This window comes from Nomascus leucogenys, chromosome 10, assembly GCF_006542625.1.
Source record: "Nomascus leucogenys isolate Asia chromosome 10, Asia_NLE_v1, whole genome shotgun sequence".
Taxonomy (NCBI): domain Eukaryota; kingdom Metazoa; phylum Chordata; class Mammalia; order Primates; family Hylobatidae; genus Nomascus; species Nomascus leucogenys.
Window position 1 is genome coordinate 59,854,106 of NC_044390.1, and position 16,372 is coordinate 59,870,477.

The window sequence follows — 16,372 nt, forward strand, 5'->3', positions numbered from 1 at the left end:
TCACAACAACCCATGAAGTTAGTATTATTGTTGTCTCCATTTTACTGATGGGGTAACTGAGGCATCGAATGAATTAGTAGCTTAACCTTGTACCACACGACTGAGAAGAGGCAGAATGAGGCTTCTGAATCTGAGCCACCAGCTCCAGACCCCTCACTGTCAATACCAGTTTCAGTTGGGAAAGTGGGGCTTATGGTGGAGCAGAGGGCAGATGTCCCATCTAACAGGGGTGACCATCACTCAATCCAGCCAACAGAAACCCTGCAGGAATGTGGCTCAGATTGGCAGTTTTTGTTTTTGTTTGGAGATAGGGTCTTGCTCTGTTGCCCAGGCTGGAGCACAGTGGCGCGATCATAGTTCACTGCAGCCTTGACCTCCTGGGCTCAAAGGATCCCCCCTCCTCAGCCTCCCAAATAGCTGTGACCAGAGGCACAAGCCACCATACTCGGCAATTTTTTTTTTTTTTTTTTTTTTTTTTAGTAGAGTCAGGGTCTCACTATGTTGCCCAGACTGGTCTCCAACTCCTGAGCTCAAGGGCTCCTCCCACTTTGGCTTCCCAAAGGGTCGGGATTACAAGCGTGAGCCACCATGCCTGGCCAGATTGTCTGGGGTTTTTTTGTGTCTGGTTTTGTTTTTGTTTGACACACAGTCTTGCTCTATTGTCCAGACTAGAGTGTGGTGGCATGATCATGGCTCACTGCAGCCTCAAACTCCTGGGCTGAAGCAATCCTCCCACCTCAGCCTCCAGAGTAGCTGGGGCTACAGGTGCGTGCTACCATACCCACCTTTTTTTTTTTTTTTTTTTTTTTTTTTTTTTTTTATGTAGAGATGGGGTCTTGCTATGTTACCCATGCCAGGAGATGGCCTGGTTTTTAAGGAGAAATGGGACCTCTGGATTTGATGGGAACTTTCCAGATTTTTGAAATGGCGTTCTGGCCCAGGCCAACCCTTGTACAATCGCGTGTGACCTCCAAGCTGGTCTCAAAGGTTCTGACCTTGTCTCACTGGAGCCTTCCCAAAGACTGACATTCCCAGGGGCGGATCCAGATGGTGTGGAAACTACCCCAAGAAAGAGATCCAGAGAAGAACAATGCCCGTGATAATCCACTTTTTTTTTTTTGAGATGGAGTCTTGCTCTGTTCCCCAGGCTGGAGTGCAATGGCACGATCTCGGCTTACTGCAACCTCCTCCTCCCAGGTTCAAGCAATTCTCCTGCCTCAGCCTCCTGAGTAGCTGGGACTACAGGGGTGCGCCACCATGCCTGGCTAATATTTTTTTTTTTTTTTTTTTTTTTTTTTTTGAGATGGAGTCTCATTCTGTCGCCCAGGCGGGAGTACAGTGGCACAATCTTGGCTCACTGCAACCTCCGCCTCCTGGGTTCAAGCTATTCTCCTGGCTCAGCCTCCCAAGTAGCTGGGACTACAGGCGCCTGCCACCACCCCCGGCTAATTTTTTGTATTTTTAGTAGAGATGGGGTTTCACCATATTGGCCAGGCTGGTCTCAAACTCCTGACCCTGTGATCCGCCCGACTCGGCCTCCTAAAGTGCTAGGATTACAGGCGTGAGCCACCATGCCTGGCCGGGTTGCAGGGATTTGAGGGCCACTGAGGCTAACTTGTGAGGCCTCAGAGTGGCTCAAGAGAGTATGAGGGCAGAACGAGTACCAGCTGGGCCTCGGGGCCACATCAGCCACCTCACTGTTCCCTGGACTTGCTAGGCACATCCTGCCTCAGGGCCTTTGCACTGACTGTTCCCTTAACCCAGGATGCCATTCTCCCCATGGCTCTTTGGTATCCTTCAGTATCTCTGAAAATGTCACCCCAGTCTGTTAAGGTTGGTGACAAGTAATTACAGGCCGGGTGTGGTGGCTCATGCCTGTAATCCCAACACTTTGGGAGGCCGAGGAGGGCGGATCACCTGAAGTCAGGAGTTCGAGACCAGCCTGACCAACATGGTGAAACCCTATCTCTACTAAAAACACAAAAATTAGCCAGGCGTGGTGATGTGCGCCTGTAATCCAAGCTACTCAGGAGGCTGAGTCAGGAGAATCGCTTGAACCTGGGAGGCAGAGGTTGCAGTGAGCCGAGATTGCGCCATTGCACTATAGCCTGGGCGACAGAGCAAGACTCTGTCTCCAAAAAAAAAAGAAAGAAAAGTAATTACAGTTTTTGCTATTGAAAGTAATTGCAAAACTGCAATTACTTTTGCACCAATCTAATATTGTCTTTGAAGCACATAGAACTATCTGAAATTCTTGTTTATTTTGTGTCTCCCTGCCCCCCCTCCCCCCCACACACACACACACACTGGACTGAGTTGGACCCGCAGCAGGGATGGCATCTGCCTCATTCACAGGGCTTGGCACAGAGTAGATGCTCAGTAAAGCTCACATTAAATGGTGCTGAGAGGCCAGGTGCGGTATCTCACGCCTGTAATTCCAGCACTTTGGGAGGCCAAGGCAGTCGGATCACCTGAGATCAGGAGTCCGAGACCAGCCTGACCAACGTGGCAAAACCCCGTCTCTACTAAAAATAAAAAAATTAGCCAGGCGTGGTGATGCGTGTCTGTAATCCAAGCTACTGGGGAAGCTGAGGCAGGAGAATCGCTTGAACCCGGGAGGCAGAAGTTGCAGTGAGCCAAGATCGTGGCACTGTACTCCAGCCTTAGTGACAGAGCAAGACTCTGTCTCAAAAAATAAATTAATTAATTAAAATAAAAATAAAAATAAATGATGCTGAGAGTCGATCAGTTAGGGCAGAGGCTAATTCGCTTCAACACAGTCACAAGTGATTTAAATAACCGAAGCTTATTTCTGAGTATTAAGTAGGTTGTAGAGGCATCACTGTGTGGGCCTGGCCCTGGCAGTTCCCCGGCACCCACCTGCTTCTGCCATATAAGTGGCCACCTCACTTTCCCCTCAAATCCCATCGGCCAGAATTGGTCATGTGGTTCCACTGCAAGGGAGGCTGGGAAATACGGTCTCTCCCCAGCTCTGAACTCTGGACAGAGAGAGCAAGAGGATCTTGCAGGGAGTTAGCCTGTATCTGCCTTGGTGTCTTAAGGAGCATGGGAGGGGAAGGCAGCCTGAAGAGGACAACCAGGAAGTCCCAGGGTCACCACAGCCCACAGACAAAGGCTTTGGGGCAGTGATACAGCTCCTAGGGGTGGCAGATGATCTTGGTGAGAGCCAAGCCCCTGTGGGGGCTGAGGTTTGGGGAGGAGGTATGGGTGTGTGGGTTGACAGGCACCTGTGTCCCCAGGATGTGGAGCTGGCCGAGCGCCTCAACGCCAGCCTGGCCTTCTTCCTCAGTGACCTTCTGTCCCTGGTGGACCGGGGCTTTGTCTTCAGCCTGGTCCGGGCCCACTACAAGCAGGTAGGAGTGGGCGTGGGCAGGGTGGGCATGGCATGGATGGAAGGCGGAGCAATGTTGACATCACTGATGGCCGCCCCTCTCCCGCAGGTGGCCACACGGCTCCAGTCGTCCCCTAATCCAGCGGCCCTGCTGACCCTGCGCATGGAATTCACCCGCATCCTGTGCAGCCACGAGCACTACGTGACCCTCAACCTCCCCTGCTGCCCCCTGTCACCCCCAGCCTCGCCCTCCCCCTCTGTGTCCTCCACCACCTCCCAGGTGGGCTGGCTTCACTTCTGCCTCCTCTCTTTGACCTACAACCTCTCACCTTCAGTCCATCTCCTATGGTTCCCTCATCTCTGTCCCTTTCACAGTGGACCACTGCCTAGGTGAACTAATCCCTTATGTTTGACTTTTGACTTCTGACCCTTCACCTCTCTTGTCATTCTCAGCAATTTCCCAGAAGGACTAACTTCTGATTTCTCTCCCCTAAATCCTAACTCCCAGCCCAGTGTTCCATCTGCTGTTTCTCAGTCCTCTGACTTTTGACCCCATGCCCTGTTACATCACAGATGGGTTAACGTCAGCCTCTCACTTCTGGCCTTGAAACCCATACCCACTGTCACCTCCAGATGACTTAACATCAGTCTCTCATCTGTGGCTATTGGCACCATGATTTCTGTAACCTCCAAGATGACTTTAATGGTGACCTCCCACCTCTGACCCTTAACCACTGGCATCCCCCATTTTTCCCCCACTCTCTGCAGAGCTCCACCTTCTCCAGCCAAGCCCCAGACCCCAAGGTGACCAGCATGTTTGAACTGAGTGGACCATTCCGGCAGCAGCACTTCCTAGCTGGGCTCCTGCTAACGGAGCTGGCGCTGGCCCTTGAACCTGAGGCTGAGGGGTGAGCAGAGCTCCTGTCTAGCCCGAGGACAGGTAGGACAGTCCAGGAGCCATGTCCACCCTGTCCTGAGCACCTCATTACCCCACAGGGCATTCCTGTTGCACAAGAAGGCCATCAGTGCTGTGCACAGCCTGCTATGTGGCCATGACACTGACCCCCGCTACACCGAGGCCACTGTGAAGGCTCGTGTGGCCGAGCTGTACCTGCCACTGCTATCGATTGCACGGGATACCTTGCCACGGCTGCATGACTTTGCTGGTCAGTGGGCCAGGGGAAGACGGGGTCACATGATCCAGGGACTTGGTCACAGAAGGCACAGGATAGTAAAGGTGGGAGAACACAGTCACGGGTATGAGTATAGACATTAGGATTAGCGGAGCGGATTAAAGTGCTAGGACAGACTACTTAAGTCATAACATCTCTGAGCCTCAGGTTTCTCCCCTGTAATGGAGACAGTAACAACACCAACTACTTCATAAGGTTATGTGAAAATGCGGGGGGCTGTAGTACTGAGATACTGTCAGCCTACAATAGATGGGAGATATTATTGTACCATTTATTATTTTCTAAGAAGAGCAGAAAGTAGGGAACATCCAAGTGAGAAAATGATTGGAGTTCATTCATTCACTCATTTTCAACAAACATTTATAGGCATTGTTGAGGGGGGTGGTATAACAGTGGTTGGACGTACAAAATTGGGATTTGTGGGTGGATGCCTTTCATCAGGCATCAGAATTTCCCCAAGGAAATTCTCAGCCGTTCTCACTTGAATTTTTTTTCTGCCTCATTTTCACTCTTTATTCCTGGGACTCCAGTTACACATATATTAGGCCTTTTGATCACATCTGTTATGTCCTGTTCTTTTTTTTCCATTCTTTCCTCTCTGCAATCCAACCAGGAAGTTTTTTGTTCACTTGTCTATGAGTTCACCACTTATGTCTTCTGTTGTGCCCAGTGTCCTGTTGACCCCATCCATTTAGTTCTTAATTTCAGATATTAGGCCAGGCACGGTGGCTCACGCCTGTAATCCCAGCATTTTGGGAGGCCGAGGCGGGTGGATCATGAGGTCAGGAGATTGAGACCATCCTGGCTAACATGGTGAAACCCTGTCTCTACTAAAAATACAAAAAATTAGCCGGGCGTGATGGTGGGCGCCTGTAGTCCCAGCTACTTGGGAGGCTGAGGCAGAAGAATGGCATGAACCCGAGAGGTGGAGCTTGCAGTGAGCTGAGATCGCGCCACTGCACTCCAGCCTGGGCGACAGAACGAGACTCCATCTCAAAAAAAAAAAAAAAAAATTCAGATATTATATATTTTTTTCCATTGTAAAATATCCATGTGATTTTGTTGGTAGATCCCAATTCCCTGTTGAAATTCTCCATCTTTTGTCTCATTTTTGCTCATCTTTTCTTCTAACTTTAAAAGTTTCTGTTTGCTGACCTCAAGATTTGATCATCTATGTGTCTGCTTCTGTTGTCTCTTTTTCTCTCTTATCCACCACATTTTCCTGCCTCATCACTTGTCTTGTAGTTTTTTATTATATTCTGGACATTGTATAAAAAAGAACCATAGGGATGAAGCAATGTCATCTTTGCCCAGTGAGAAGTGTCCTTTCCCTCTTAGGCAGATAGGATAACAGGCTGATCACCTCAGTCCCATCAGGAATTGACCTAGGCTGGACTGGGCTAGAGCTTTATTTACACTCAGTCTACCTTTTGTTTAAGGAGACTCTACGGCAAGATCTGCTATATATTTGTTGAAAACTCCTCCCTCTGTTGAGACTTTTTAGGGGAGAGAATGGGGGTTATCTGTTTAAGAGCATAGACTTGGGAACCGCACCCAGCCGATTAACAGTGATTTTTTTAAGCCAGGTGCAGTGGCTCATGCCTGTAATCCCAGTACTTTTGGAGGCCGAGGCAGGCGGATCACAAGGTCAGGAGTTCGAGACCAGCCTGACCAACATGGCTAAACCCAGTCTCTACTAAAAATACAAAAAAAATTAGGCAGGCATGGTGCCACACACCTGTAATCCCAGCTACTTAGGAGGCTGAGGCAGGAGAATCACTTGAACCCGGGAGGTGGAAGTTGCAGTGAGATGAGATCACGTCACTGCACTCCAGCCTAGGCAACAGAGCAAGACTCTATCTCAAAAAAAAAAAAAACAAAAAACAAAAAAACGAGCACAGTGGCTTATGCCTGTAATCTCAGCACTTTGGGAGGCCGAGGCAGGCTGATCACAAGGTCAGAAGTTCGAGACCAGCCTGGCCAACATAGTGAAACCCCGTCTCTACTAAAAATACAAAAATTAGCCAAGTATGGTGGCACGCGCCTGCAGTCCCAGCTACTCAGGAGGTTGAGGCAGGAGAATCACTAGAACCCAGGAGGCGGAGGTTGTGATGAGCCGAGATCGTGCCACTGCACTCCAGCCTGGGCAACAAAGTGAGACTCTGCCTCAAAAAAAAAAAAAAATTGTTTTTTTTTTTTTTTTTTCTTGAGCTCCTATGATTTGAAAGAGTGAATATTTTTAAAGTCCCTAGAACATCACCTGGCACATAGGAAATACCATATAAGTGCTGATTGATGCTACAGTAATAACATCAAGGCCAGGTGCAGTGGTTCACACCTGGAATCCCAGCACTTTGGGAGGCCAAGGTGGGCGGATCACTTGAGTCCAGGAGTTGAGAACCAGCCTAGACAACCTAGTGAGACCTAGTGAGAATGATCTCAAAAAATAATAATAAATAAAATAAATACAATAAGTGAATTCCAGGAGCAGACAACCAGAGACCCACTCTTGGGACTGTTGTGAGGGAAGACTTCTTTTTTTTTTTTTTTTTTTGAGACAGTCTTGCTCTGTTGCCCAGGCTGGAGTGCAGTGGTGCGATCTCGGCTCACTGTAACCTCCACCTCCCAGGTTCAAGTGATTCTCGTGCCACAGCCTCCCAAGTAGCTGGGATTACAGGTGCCCACCACCACACCCCGCTAATTTTTTGTAATTTTAGTAGAGATGGGATTTTGCCACGTTGGCCAGGCTGGTCTCAAACTCCTGACCTCAGGTGATCCACCCACCTCTGCCTCCCAAAGTGCTGGGATTACAGGCGTGAGCCACCGTGCCTGGCCGTGAGGGAAGACTTCTGAAATCTGAGACAGGGACAGCACTTACCAAGGCTTTATCTTTCTCTCCCTCTGTCTTTCCCTGCCAGAGGGCCCAGGTCAGCGGTCAAGACTGGTCTCAATGCTTGACTCAGACACAGAAGGCGAAGGGGACATTGCGGGTACCATCAACCCCTCTGTGGCCATGGCCATTGCTGGTGGCCCCCTAGCCCCTGGCTCCCGGGCCAGCATCTGCCAGGGGCCACCAACGGTGAGTAGGGAGGCTTGTCCCCATAGACATCATCCACTTTGAATGAGAGAAGCCATGTATCAAGATACAGATTGGCCAGGATTCATCTCACATGGAGAAAATGGAAATTGACTTTGATTCCTCTCTGGCCTCAGGCTTCTCGCGCAGGCTGTGCCCTCTCTGCTGAGTCAAGCCGGACCTTGCTGGCATGTGTGCTGTGGGTGCTGAAAAACGCTGAGCCGGCGCTCCTGCAGCGCTGGGCCACTGACCTGACACTCCCCCAGCTGGGACGTCTTTTGGACTTGCTGTACCTCTGCCTGGCTGCCTTTGAGTACAAGGTTCGAGGGCGTGGGCAGGAGATGATGGAGGAGGCAGGCTAAGGATGTACCCAGGGCCCCAGCTGCTGCGGGCTGAGTGGGAAGGGGTGGACTGTCTTTGTGCAGAGGACTCTGTGGGACTGAGAGGAAAGGAGTGGACTGTCTCTGAGCTGAGACAAGCAATAAAGTCAGAAGTGCCTTTGTGAATAGAATTTGGAAGGTGGAGGCCAGGTGCAGTGGCTCACACCTGTAATCCCAGCACTTTGGGAGGCCGAGGCAGGTGGATCGCCTGAGGTCAGGAGTTCAAGACCAGCCTGCCCAACATAGTGAAACCCCATCTCTACTAAAAATACAAAATAATCGCTGGGTGTGGTCGCGCATACCTGTAGCCCCAGCTACTCAGGAGGCTGAGACAGGAGAATCGCTTGAACCTGGGAGGTAGAGGTTGCAGTGAGCTGAGATTGTGCCACTGCACACCAGCCTGGGCAACAGAGTGAGACTCCATCTCAAAAAAAAATAAAAAAGAAATTTTTTTAAAAAGGGCCTGGTGTGGTGGTTCATGCCTGTAATCCCAGCACTTGAGGAGGCCAAGGCAGGCAAACTGCTTGAGCCCACGAGTTTGAGACCAGCCTGGGCAGCATGGTGAAACCCCGTCTCTACGAAAAATACAAAAATTACCTGAGCATGGTGGCACATGCTTGTAGTCCCAGCTACGGAAGTGGCTGAGATGGACTGCTTGAGCCCAGGAGGTGGAGATTGCAGTGAGCCAAGATCGTGCCACTGCTCTTCAGCCTGGGCGACAGAAGCGAGAGACTCTGTTTCAAGAAAAAAAAAATTTTTTTTGGTAAGTGCTAAGAATTTGGAGGAAAAAGGTAAACTGTCTTTAAGCACAGGGGCCTGGAGGTGAGAAAGAGCACAAAGAAAGGGATGGGGCCCCCCAAAAAGAGAAGAGTCAACCTTGAACCCCAGTTCTCTGCCCTCTCCCCTCAGGGGAAAAAGGCCTTTGAACGCATCAACAGCCTCACATTCAAAAAATCGCTGGATATGAAGGCGCGGCTAGAAGAAGCCATCCTGGGCACCATCGGAGCTCGACAAGAAATGGTTCGGCGAAGTCGTGGTAAGAGGGTGACATACCCACGTGTCCCCATCCCACCAGCTGCTCCCACCTTGTGTCAAGGGGACCCCATGAAGGGGGCCATCCCTAGCTTCCTTTCTGCCTCACTTTTCCTGGAGAGAAGTCCACATGTCATCACCGTACATGTGCGCCTGTGCATCCCCATCTGTCACTCGTGTCTGCCCCTGTGCGTCCACCCGGCAGGCTTCTGCTCCACCCAGTGCCCTCATGGGTCAGCCCACCTGAATATCTTCATGCCTGTGCATTTCTCCTGATGTTCACATGTGCCCTGTGTTTTTACGCATCTGTGATCATGCGCCCACGCGTCTCAGAGAGGAGCCCGTTTGGGAATCCGGAGAACGTGCGCTGGCGGAAGAGCGTCACACACTGGAAGCAAACCTCAGACCGCGTGGACAAGTAGGTGTGGGCAGGAGGGTGTTTGCTGAGTTCAGAACAGTTCAGGCTGAGGCAGGAGGATTGCTTGAGTCCAGGAGTTCGAGACCAGCCTAGGCAACATAGTGAGACCCTGTCTCTACCAAAAATTTAAAAATTAACTGGGCATGGGCTGGGCGCGGTGGCTCATGCCTGTAATCCCAGCACTTTGGGAGGCCGAGATGGGTGGATCACAAGATCAGGAGATCGAGACCATCCTGGCTAACATGGTGAAACCCTGTCCCTACTAAAAAATATATAAAAAATTAGCCAGGCGTGGCCGGGCGCGGTGGCTCACGCCTGTAATCCCAGCACTCTGGGAGGCCGAGGCGGGTGGATCACGAGGTCAGGAGATCGAGACCATGGTGAAACCCCGTCTCTACTAAAAATACAAAAAATTAGCCGGGTGTGGTGGCGGGCGCCTGTAGTCCCAGCTACTCGGAGAGGCTGAGGCAGGAGAATGGCGTGAACCCGGGAGGCGGAGCTTGCAGTGAGCCGAGATCGTGCCACTGCACTCCAGCCTGGGTGACAGAGCGAGACTCTGTCTCAAAAAAATAAATAAATAAATAAAAATTAGCCAGGCATGGTGGCAGGCGCCTGTAGTCCCAGCTACTAGGGAGGCTGAGGCAGAGAATGGTGTGAACCCGGGAGGCGGAGCTTGCAGTGAGCCAAGATCGCGCCACTGCACTCTAGCCTGGGCGACAGAGCAAGACTCCATCTCAAAAAAAAAAAAAAAAAATTAGCCGGGCATGGTGGCATGTGCCTGTGGTCCCAGCCACTCATGAGACTGAGGTGGGAGGATGACTTGAGCCTGGGAGGTTGAGGCTGCAGTGAGCTGGTGATCACACTACTGCACTTCAGCCTGGGCAACAGAGCAAGACCCTGTCTCAGAAAAAAAAAAAAAAAAAAAAAAAAAAACAAAAAACAGAACAGCTTCCAGGGAGCCAGCGCCCCCTGGGCTGCCAGGGGAAGGAGAGAGCTCAGCCATGGAGTAGGATCTCACCCTGAGTGGGCCCCCAAGACCTCCCTTCCCCTTCCAGGACCAAGGATGAAATGGAACGTGAGGCCTTGGTGGAAGGGAACCTGGCAACCGAGGCAAGCCTAGTGGTTCTGGACACACTGGAGATCATCGTGCAGGTAGGGCTTGATCCAGCATCTGCCTTGTCCTCTGAGCCCAACTGCAATGCCCTGTGCTTTCTGACTCCATAATCCCTCTCCTTCCCTTTCCCCATAAGCACCCTAGGCTCTAACACCTGGATTTATGACCCCTCCCCTCCAGACGGTGATGCTTTCAGAAGCCCGGGAGAGCGTCTTGGGGGCAGTGCTGAAGGTTGTGCTGTACAGCCTGGGCAGTGCCCAGAGTGCCCTCTTCTTGCAGCATGGCCTGGCCACCCAGAGGGCCCTTGTGTCCAAGGTGAGCACCACACAACAACCATGATTCTTAGAAAAACAGTAGAAGCTCTAGGCTGAGCACGGTGGCTCATGCCTCTAATCCCAGCACTTTGGGAGGCCGAGGTGGGAGGATCGCTTGAGGGCAGGAGTTTGAGACCAACCTGGGCAACATAGTGAGGCCCCTGTCTCTACAAAAAAAATTAAAAATTAGCTAGGACTAGGCCTGGTGGCTCACACCCATAATCCCAGCACTTTGGGAGGCTGAGGCAGGAAGATCATGTGAGCCTAGGACTTTGAGACCAGCCTGGGCAACACGGTGAGACCCCATTTCTACAAAATAATTAATCCAGTGTGGTGGCATGCGCCTGTGGTCCTAGCTACTCGGAAGGCTGAGGATCACTTGAGCCCGGGAGGTCAAGGCTACAGTGAGCCGTGATCGCGCCACTGGACTCCAGCCTGGGCAACACAGTGACAGCCTGTCTCAAAAAAAAAAAAAAAAAAAAAGTTAGCCAGGCAGGGTGGCACACACCTGAGATCCCAGCTACTAGGGAGCTACTCGGGAGGCTGAGGCAGGAGGATGGCTTGAGCCTGGGAGTTCAAAGCTGCAGTGAACTGTGATCGCACCATTGCACTCCAGCCTGGGAGACAAGCAAAACTCCATCTCAAAAAAAAAAAAAAAAAAAAGTAGCTCTTTCATTGAGCACTTACTATGTGCTCTGCAAGTCCATAGAGCAGACTGCTTTGCCACAGTTTACAGTGGAAGGAAGGCAGGATCAGAATGGCCAAGTCCCTCACCCGGGGTCACACAGCAAGGGGCTTAAACCCAGGTCTGACTCCGAACCCAGTGGTACTTGGCCAAAGAGGACAGAACGCAAACCCCTGCCCAAGCAGTCCTCATTTGGGCCAGTCCCCTTCTGAGCTAGAACGGGGAGGGGCTGGACAGTGTCTGTCTGGGTCCTTGGGGGCAGTTCCCGGAGCTGCTGTTCGAGGAGGACACGGAGCTGTGTGCTGACCTGTGCCTGAGGCTCCTACGACACTGTGGCAGCCGCATCAGCACCATCCGCACCCACGCCAGCGCCTCGCTGTACCTGCTCATGCGACAGAACTTCGAGATCGGCCACGTGAGTGGGGGCTAGGAGGCATGGTCCACACATGGCTCTGGTCAGGGTGGCCGGCGGCGTCTCAGTGCCATACAGGGAGTGAGGGAAGGGGAGACAGTCATTGAGCATAATGGGCAGGAGGAGGGCTCAGAATGCAATTGGGGGTCAGGTGCCCTGGCTTATTCCTGTAATCCCAGCACTTTGGGAGGCTAAGGTGAGAGGATCACTTGAGGCCAGGAGTTTGAGGCTGCAGTGGACCATGATTGTGCCACTGCACTCCAGCCTGAGCAAGAGTGAGACCTTGTCTCAAAAAAAAAAAAAAAAAAAAAAAGGCCAGGCACGGTGGCTCATGCCTGTAATCCCAGCACTTTGGGAAGCTGAGGCAGGTGGATCACTTGAAGTCAGGAGTTTGAGACCAGCCCGGCCAACCCCATCTCTACTAAAAATACAAAAATTAGCTGGGCATGGTGGCGGGTGCCTGTAATCCCAGCTACTCGGAAGGCTGAGACACGAGAATCGCCTGAACCTGGGAGGTGGAGGTTGCAGTGAGCCAAGATTGCACCACTGCATTCTAGCCTAAGTGATAAAGTGACAGTCTCAAAAAAAAAAAAAAAAAAGAGAAAGAAAGAAAAGAAAGAATGAAAGAAAAGAAAGAAAAGAAAAGAAAAAAAAAAAGCAAGGCGCAGTGGCTCATACCTGTAATCCCAGCATTTTGGGAGGCCTAGGCAGGTGAATCACTTGAGTTCAGGAGTTCGAGACCAGCATAGCCAACACAGTGAAACCCTGTCTCTACCAAAAATACAAAAATTAGCCGGGCGTGGTGGCGTATGCCTGCAGTCCCAGCTACTCGGGAGGCTGAGGCAGGAGAATCACCTGAACTCGGGAGATGGAGGTTGCAGTGAGCTGAGATCATGCCACTGCACTGCAGCCTGGGCGACAGAGTGAGACCCCCATCTCAAAAAAAAATAAAGAATGCAAGGGCCATGTCGGCAGGTTGAGCAGACCCTGATGTGGGGTCTGGGGTCTGAGACTCCCGGCTCCATTCTCCCACCCCTGTCCCTGCAGAACTTTGCCCGGGTGAAGATGCAGGTCACCATGTCTCTCTCGTCCCTGGTGGGGACGACGCAGAACTTCAGTGAAGAACACCTGCGACGTTCACTCAAAACCATCCTCACCTATGCTGAGGAGGATGTGGGGCTGCGGGACAGCACCTTCACGGAGCAGGTGACACCTGCTGGGTCCCTGCCCCGCCTCCCCTTCATATAACCCCCAACCCCACCACCTTGGCTCCCTTCACTTCCTAATGCCCTCATTGGCCCTGGACGTTCCCCGGCTCCAGGTCCAGGACCTGATGTTCAACCTGCACATGATCCTGACAGACACGGTGAAGATGAAGGAACACCAGGAGGACCCTGAGATGCTCATCGACCTCATGTACAGGTGAGGCGGGCCAGCTGCACCTTCAGCCGCGCCCATGCCCCAACAGGTGCAGGGAGAACAGGGATGAGAGTAGATGTCTGAGGAGGTGAGGAGGGAGCAGGGGAGCGTACAGTCCCTAACAGAGGCAAGTGAGGGGGACAGGTGAGCAGACAGCTGAGCAGACAGGTGAGGGGGACAGGGGAGCAGACATTAGGGCACAAGTAAGGAGAGACCAGGTGAGCAAACAGGTAAAGAGGATGCCAGGAGAATGTACTGATGAGGATGACAGATGAGAGCCAGGACAGGTGAGGTGCTCACAGGTGAAGGGAAATGAGATCCAGAGACTAGACCCGTTGAGGAGTGTACGAGGGGTGGACAGGTGATGGAGATGGGGGAGGTGGGGCATATGGGAGGGACAGGTGGATAGACAGGTGACATGGTGCACAAGGAAGGGGAAATAGTGAATTCAGGTGACTCAAGTTTCCACAGGTAGAGTCAACTCATGAGCGGAGGGTCAAGTGAGAAATGAAAAGGTGGGGCAGGGGGGTGAAGGGATAGACAAGTGAGGGGTCAGATAAGTGAGGAGACAGATGAATAGAGGAAGTGGGGAGATGCTGCACAGGTGAGGAGACAGGTAAGTAGGATGGATGGGTGAGGAGACAGGTAAGTGGGAAGACAGGAAAAGGGTTGGACAGGCAGGTGAGTGGGTGAAGAAATGGACAGGTGAGGACACAAGTGAGGGGGTAGACATGTGAGGACACAGGTGACAGGATAGACAGGTGAGGGGATGGACAGGTCAGGAGGTAGAGAAGTCAGGAGGTGGACAGGCGAGGAGACAGGTGAAGGGATAGACAGGTGAGGGGGTGGACAGGTGAAGGGATGGACAGGTGAGGGGGTTGACAGGTGAAGGAATGGACAGGTGAGGGGGTGGACAGGTGAGGGATGGACAGGCGAGGAGACAGGTGAAGGCATGGGCTGGTAAAGAGATGGCCAGATGAGAAGATGAACAGGTGAGGATGTGGACAGTAAGGAGACAGGTGAAGAGATGGCCAGGTGAGATGAACAGGTGAGGGGGTGGACAGGTGAGGGGGATAGAAAGGTGAGAGGGTGGACAGGTGAGGGGATAGACAGGTGAAAGGATGGACAGGTGAGAGGGTGGACAGGTGAGGGGATAGACAGGTAAAGGGATGGACAGGTGAGGGGATGCACAGGTGAGGGGGTAGACAGTTAAGAGGATGGGCAGGTGAAGGGATGGACAGGTGAGAGGGTAGAGAGGCGAGGAGACAGGTGAAGGGATGGACTGGTGAAGAGATGGCCAGATGAGAAGATGAACAGGTGAGGAGGTGGACAGATAAGGAGACAGGTGAAGGGATGGCCAGGTGAGATGAACAGGTGAGGAGATGGACAGGGGAAGAGACAGTGAGGGGATGAACACGTGAGGGGTGGACAGGTGAGGGGACAGACAGGTGAGGGGGTGGACAGGTGAGGGGATAGGTGAAGGGATAGACAGGTGACGGGATAGACAACTGAAGGGATGGACAGGTGAGAGGGTGGACAGGTGAGGGACGGACAGGTGAGGGGGTGGACAGGTAGGGAATAAACATGTGAGAGGGTGGACAGGTAAGGGGATGGGCAGGTGAAGTGATGGACAGGTGAGGGGATGGACAGCTGAGTGGGTGGACAGGGGAGGGAATAGATAGGTGACTGGGTGGACATGTGAGGGGCTAGACAGATGAGGGGATGGACAAGTTGAGGGGATAGATGATGGGGTGGACAGGTGAGGGGACAGACAGGTGGGATAGACAGGTGAGGGGTGGACAAGTGAGAGGGTGAACAGATGAGGGGTGGGCAGGTGAGAGGGTGGACAGGTGAGAGGGTGGACAGGTGAGGGGTGGGCAGGTGAGGGTGGACAGGTGAGAGGTGGGCAGGTGAGAGGGTGGACAGGTGAGGGGTGGACAGGTGAGTGTGGGCAGGTGAGAGGGTGGACAGGTGAGAGGGTGGACAGGTGAGGGGATGGACAGGTGAGGGGGTGGACAGGTGAGGGGATGGACAGGTGAGGGGTGGGCGGGTGAGAGGGTGGACAGGTGAGGGGTGGGCGGGTGAGAGGGTGGACAGGTGAGGGGGTGGACAGGTGAGGGATAGACAGGTGAGTAGGGTACAGGTGAGGAGACTGGCTGGTCAGTGGGAGACAGCAGGACAAGTGAGGAGGAAGATGACTAGAGGAATATTTAAGGTAGGCAGGGGAGGAGACAGGTGAAGACAGATGACTGGCCAGCAGGTGAGAAAATAGGCAAAGGGGAAGACAGGTGGGGAGACAGGTGAGGGATGGCCAGGTGAGGGAATGAGTGAGGGGATGGGGTACAGGTGAGGAGATTGGCTGGTCCTTGGGGCAGATATGGGGGGTAACCAGTGAAGGAGATGGACAAGTGGGAGGCAGGTGGGGAGGACCAGGTGAGTCCCCTCCTCACATCCCCCCTCACCTGGACTCCAGAATTGCCCGGGGCTACCAGGGCTCACCGGACCTGCGGCTGACGTGGTTGCAGAACATGGCCGGGAAGCACGCAGAGCTGGGCAACCACGCTGAGGCCGCCCAGTGCATGGTGCATGCAGCCGCCCTCGTGGCTGAGTACCTCGCCCTGCTCGAGGACCACCGCCACCTGCCCGTGGGCTGCGTTTCCTTCCAGGTGAGTGGCCAGGGGTTGGCAGGTGGTGGACGGCACAAGTGCAGTGGGGACCAGGGTCTGACGCCACCTCTCCCGCCCCAGAACATCTCATCCAATGTGCTAGAGGAGTCCGCCATCTCCGATGACATCCTGTCGCCCGATGAGGAGGGCTTCTGCTCCGGGAAACACTTCACTGAGCTGGGGCTGGTAGGGTTGCTGGAACAGGCAGCCGGCTACTTCACCATGGTGAGGCCTTGGGGACTGGGTGCAGGAGAGGGGGCTCGGGCCAGGGAGGCGCCATCAGATCTGTTTCCTAGACCCTTCCAGCAGGG

At 52.9% G+C, this 16,372-nt stretch overlaps 1 protein-coding gene across 4 annotated transcripts in view; it reads left to right on the forward strand.

Moving 5' to 3' along the window:
* The window catches only part of DOCK6 (dedicator of cytokinesis 6), a 62,376-nt gene that overhangs the window by 36,758 nt on the left and 9,246 nt on the right, over window positions 1-16,372 (forward strand). For all 4 annotated transcript variants that reach the window (XR_004032015.1, XM_030820816.1, XM_030820817.1 and 1 more), the window contains 15 exons: window positions 3,261-3,374; window positions 3,462-3,632; window positions 4,121-4,260; window positions 4,349-4,518; window positions 7,464-7,624; window positions 7,759-7,941; window positions 8,911-9,037; window positions 9,367-9,451; window positions 10,507-10,603; window positions 10,746-10,880; window positions 11,827-11,979; window positions 13,024-13,182; window positions 13,298-13,398; window positions 15,869-16,061; window positions 16,143-16,286. Coding sequence is in view for 3 of the 4 variants with exons in the window: in XM_030820816.1 (XP_030676676.1) it covers window positions 3,261-3,374; window positions 3,462-3,632; window positions 4,121-4,260; window positions 4,349-4,518; window positions 7,464-7,624; window positions 7,759-7,941; window positions 8,911-9,037; window positions 9,367-9,451; window positions 10,507-10,603; window positions 10,746-10,880; window positions 11,827-11,979; window positions 13,024-13,182; window positions 13,298-13,398; window positions 15,869-16,061; window positions 16,143-16,286 (2,133 nt within the window). In the remaining variant the exon portion in view is untranslated. The remainder of the gene's footprint in view (window positions 1-3,260; window positions 3,375-3,461; window positions 3,633-4,120; window positions 4,261-4,348; window positions 4,519-7,463; window positions 7,625-7,758; window positions 7,942-8,910; window positions 9,038-9,366; window positions 9,452-10,506; window positions 10,604-10,745; window positions 10,881-11,826; window positions 11,980-13,023; window positions 13,183-13,297; window positions 13,399-15,868; window positions 16,062-16,142; window positions 16,287-16,372) is intronic.